At 32.3% G+C, this 5451-nt stretch overlaps 1 protein-coding gene across 1 annotated transcript; it reads right to left on the bottom strand.

Annotated features, from left to right (window-relative positions):
- Positions 1-3570: 3570 nt before the first annotated feature.
- On the bottom strand, positions 3571-5443 carry BDBG_09548 (cysteine protease PalB; the record flags this gene model as incomplete). Its single annotated transcript, XM_002620042.1, has 3 exons — positions 3571-4149; positions 4212-4468; positions 4543-5443. 3 exons carry the CDS (start codon positions 5441-5443, stop codon positions 3571-3573), a joined length of 1737 nt encoding a protein of 578 aa, XP_002620088.1.
- Between the last annotated feature and the right edge of the window lie 8 nt (positions 5444-5451).

Genomic DNA, 5451 nt, shown 5'->3' with positions numbered 1-5451 from the left:
AGGTATTTACAGCTTGATATAATATATACTGACAGCTACTAGAAGTATTCACAGTAGAAAGAGAAAATATAGAGATTAAATATATAATAGTATTTAAGCTGAGTTATAAATAGTATTCATAAACTTCAGTCTATATAGTTATATGTAGTCAAGAGCCGCTAACTCTATTGATTATACAAGAGATAGAAATAGAAGTAAAGAATCCGTGAGAAGTGGAATTTCTTACAATTACACAGCTGAGCTTGTGAGTCAATTTCAAAGATAAACTTATAAAAGCTTTTATAAATTATAATTCAGTAGATAATCTTAAGTAGTTACAGCTTAAGAAAGTTTCTTTTCAGTTTATAAGTATCTCTGAAGATTATGTTTAGAGACTCAGTTTAAAAGTGTTTACAGACAGTAAGTATTTCTTATAGAAAAATAGCTTAGTTTTATAAAAGATAGTCAAGAATATTCTTCATTGAAATTAATTTATTTACAGATTTAGAGAGATTCTCTGTTATAGATACAGAGAATGATATTCTATAAGTAATTAATAACTTCTCTGAAACTTCTTCTATAAGAGTTATTTATAATTCAAGTATCTGCTTTTGAGTGTCTGCAGTAGAGTTCATAGAAATTAAAGTATATAAGTCTCTAGTTCTTTCAGTTATAATAGACAGTTGCTGACTGACAGAGTTTTAAAATGTAAGAATAAATACTCATAGATAATTACTCAGTGATTTACAGCCTAATATAATATGTACTAATAGCTATTAAAAGTATTTACAATAGAAAGATAAATATAGAGATTAAATGTATACTAGTATTTAAGCTGAGTTATAAATAGAAGTCACAAACTTCAGTCTATATAGTTATGTATAGTCAAGAGCTGCTAACTCTATTAATTATATAAGAGATTGAAATAGAGGTAAAAAATCCGCGAGAAGCAGAATTTCTTACAAAGAATTACAAGAATAATAATTACAAGAATAGAAATACTTATATATAAGAATATCATTAATTGAACATGTAAAAAACACATCTTATATACATTATCACTTAAACACTTAATACTTAATTAATTATTAATTGTATTCTCTTCTTCTTTGTGTAATTAATAAATCGCGCGGTGAAGACCAGATATATATATATGTAGAGAAGCTCAGAAACAGATTATTTTAATTTAAAATTACTTTAAGACTGAGATTTTTACTACAGTAGTCAGAATAATCTCTATAACAGTTTTACACATAAATATTACACTATAATAAAGAATGAAGAATTTCAGAGATATAATAAAAGTTTATATCTTAATTTTCAGAGATATTATAATAAACTTTATAGTAATTCTATAATTTCTTTCTTTTTCATGTTGAATAATGTGAATAGAAATAAAGTATCAGTATAAATATTAAAGTTATTATATTTTTATAGTAAATGCTGTGTTTAACTGTGAATTCACTATTCTGACAGTGTTTAATATAATTAACTACTCAATACTTACTTATACTTAATATCTACTCAATCTTCATTGTTTCATTCATCTTTAAACACTTATAACATGCATTATAAAGCAGTTGTATAAGCAGTATTTAATGATTTAAATAAATAGTTAATCTCTAATTACACTGAGACTGTTAAAAAATATGAAATCAGTTAATATATATTATCACAGTGTTATAAAAATGTTTCAATATTAAGAAAGAAAAGAAGCTCTATTCACTATAAAAATCTCATAGACTTATAAGAAGAATAGCTTCTTTTTCATATTAATTAATTAATAGATTACAGTTTCTCTTATACATTTCAAATTCTTTATAATCTTGTTATTAAGATTCTAAAAGTATCTATTAAAATTAACTAAGTATTATAATTCTTCAGAACAGGTTTTTAAAAAGCTTATAATATAGTTTTACACTCTTTCAGATACATAATATTAATCAAGAACTTTTATTTCTATTATTAATATACAGAAATTAATGAAGTAAATTAAGTAGTAATAGTATTAAATATCTAGTAATTTTAATCAGATAATTTACATAAGAGAAAGTCTTACTCTTAGTAAAAATGATTTTTCTAATAGAGAACAGACAGTTACAGCACACTCTTAATTAAGAGAGAAGATATTATAAGTATAATAAAGTAATAAAGCTATTAAATTTTTTAAATTTATTATTAATACAGTTATTTTCATCAGTAAAGATATAAATTATATATAAGAAAATAATAACTGTTAAAACTATTAAAAAGAATGAATATATTTATAAGAAGAATATTAAGTTATAACACACTATTCTTAAGAAATAGAAGAATATAAATATTATAAAGAAGAGAATAAAGTAAGAGACAGCTTATTAAATAGTAAAGTAGTAAAAAGATATAAATAAGACTATAAGAGTTACTTAACAGTAAATTGAAAAGAAGCTTAGAGATATAAAACAGACTTAAGAGTAAAAAGAGAAAGAAGAATAAAGTGCTATATAATAGTACTTATAATTAAATAAAGAAAAGAGTGAAGAATTTTAAAATCATCTTTTTAATTAGAAAAGTAGATTCTTAATTTTATAAAAAATAATTAAATTATGTTTTCAGAGTTCTATCTAGACTGATTATCAGAATTATGAATTTCATATTTAATCTTATTTAATCTAATTTTATACATTTCTTAGCATAAATCCTGCTGAGACTAGTTATTAAAAAAACATGTAAAGTAACTATATATCAAATCTTAAAATAAAATCATGACTTGAAAAAAATAAGAAAGTAATTTTATTTGATTTCATTTAATCTCATTCTTAATAAAAAGTTACTATTTTTAGATCTTTTAAGATTTTTTAAACTATTTTTAATTTTTTAAAAAGTAATACTTTTTAATAATACTAAAATAAGATTTAAAGTCATTTAAAGTAATAAAAATAATTTAAATTCAGAAGTGAAAATTATAATCTCATTTAAAAAATATAATAAGAGTAGATAGTAAGTCTCACTGAGATAGTATAAGACTACTATTTAATATTAAAACTATGTAATAAGATCAGTTGAATTAGTAATAAAACTATTAAAAATTCTGATTCTGATCTCAGACATAATTACACAGTCAGTCTAGTTCTATCAGAGTATTTCTAGATTCACTGTTAAAGAAATCTGACAATATTATAATCTTTACTAATTTAATAACTACTTACTCACTGAATCTATCTTTATTCAAAATTTCATATTCTAAATAAGTTATTAAGTTAAATAAATATCTACAGAATTAGCTGTATATTTTTATGTGTAATTTTCTATATATATTTTCATCATATAATATATCACCTTAAAATCTAATTGCATTGTTGAGATATCATTGAAAATATTTCATCATAGTGATGGCGAAATGCCGGGCGTTGGGTGTAAGCAGGTGTTGGGTGGTTGGTCATGTTACTGTGTCAGAACAGTAGATTCACTATTCTGAAAAATTCTCAATTTACAGCATGGTAGTAACCACCAACACTATGCTAGCTCACGTGCTTCTCTCCAAGTGAATACAGGCTCTAATGTCATTAAGTCATCACTCAATTGCCCACGCTGTATGAATATGTTGGATATTTAGCCACCACCAGTTCCCCACGGGCCAATTGCAACCCTCTCCTCGGACAAAATCTCCAGCTCAATCGTATCATGCACCTGGCTCCCAAGACCCCCAACCCGCTCCACAACAAGCCACAGACCCCCCCGCTGTTCGAAATCCGGCTGCAAATCGAAGTCCTCGATGCGTATCCCACTGACAGCATTGCTAAAGCTTCCATCGCCAGATGATGAGAGTATACCCTTATACGGGCCCTGTCCTAGCTCAAGGGTCATTAGAATCGGAGACGGGGCGACACTTCGGGTTCCCGTCCACGAGCCCTTATGCCTCACAATGGCAGTGATTCTGGCCAGTCGGGAAGTGGTAATGGGTGCAAGAATCTTATTCGTGCCCGGTGGGAATATGCCAATGTCGGACACTATGCTCAACTGCCCAGCTCCCTCGGCAGGGAGTGGCTTTACGATGCATGGCTTGGTCGTTTTGATCAACAGGGTAAACTTTCCAGGCTGGTTGGGCGCAAACGTGGAGCACACAGCGGTAAATGAGCCGTTGGTTAGGCCGAAATGTTCAGCAAAGGCGCAGCCCGGCGGTAATCTCCGCTATCAAAAACAACGTCTCGAGACCGGACATTGGAAACACGCTTGCCTTCTGACCACATGACCTTGACGTGCGCAGCTAGTTCGGGGTCTTCAGTCTCAAGTATGACAGAAATATTGCAGGGCTCTAAGATATCGATCCTAAACTGTGGATTTGTCGGATACCTTGCCGAGTCTGTGTTGCCTCCAGCTGTTGATGTTGTCCATGCAGCAGGTAACTTTCTAACATGCCCGTATTCCTCCGTAGCGTGTGAAATAGATAGGGGAGCCGTAGAGAATCCCGATAAAGAGAAATTCTGGCTCACCCTCGGCAAGGACTGTTCTGCAGCCACAACGGTGTAAACAGTGTTTGGAGGCATCTCAAACCTCATCAATGTGTTCGGCGAATCGACATACGGGCCCCGGCGGAAAGACCATCGCTCACACAGGTTCTCTGGCCATCCTTTTTGAAAACGTAGAGGCTAATAAAGCCAGGTTCATTATTTTCACAGGAAACGTCTATAAGTTTATTCCGAGTTCCGATGTAGTCGCCAGAATGGAAATGTCGACTTAGCAGGAGCCAAACAGAGCCTCCCGCTTTGGAGCCTACCGCAAACTGTGGATTTCTAGCTAGGTAGCCGGGAACGGAACTGGCAGAAGAAAGATCCCAAGTAAAATGGATATCCTGTCGGTAGGAAAAGAGCGTCGGGTTCCAATTTAAGTATAAGTTTTCGAAATTCTGAAGCAATTTGTCACAATCTGTCCAGAATGTTCCTGGGGAGAGTGTCCGATGAGATTGCTGCCGGTCGGCGTTATTTTCTCCGTCGCCTTCAGCAGGAACAGGAGGGTGGGATTGTCCAATCCCTTTCCAAATAGAGCCAGCTGCCCAGGGATTCTTAACGAGGAATTGGCGACGGCCGTTAACTTCCTGCATATCAAGTATTGCATAGTCATGCACGCTCACAAGTCCAAGTTCCTCTTCTTCCCGTTCAGTTAATGATCCCGTACCAACAGTGATTAATACATCACCGTAGTTAAATGCATTAAACAACCTTTTCCACAGCTGATCAGGGATGACATCCTCATCATGTAAAAATATTTGTTCCGGAATCCAGCCGGTGAGGATCCAAAGATCCGTCCCAGAATTACTTCCAGGGAAATCATAGCCTCCTCTAACCTTCAAGTACGCCTTTTCGACCAGCGCTGGCCATAGGAGAGCAGGGTTTTTCCTATCGATGACATGAAGGAACCTCGGCGTTTTGGAGGAGGGGAGTCGATCGTCAATTCCCCCTTTCCGGTAGCATCCATTAAAATGCATTCGAAAAA

This window comes from Blastomyces gilchristii (assembly GCF_000003855.2).
Source record: "Blastomyces gilchristii SLH14081 genomic scaffold supercont1.59, whole genome shotgun sequence".
Lineage (NCBI taxonomy): Eukaryota > Fungi > Ascomycota > Eurotiomycetes > Onygenales > Ajellomycetaceae > Blastomyces > Blastomyces gilchristii.
Note: the sequence above shows the minus strand (reverse complement) of the source record. Positions and strands in the feature narration are given on the sequence as shown.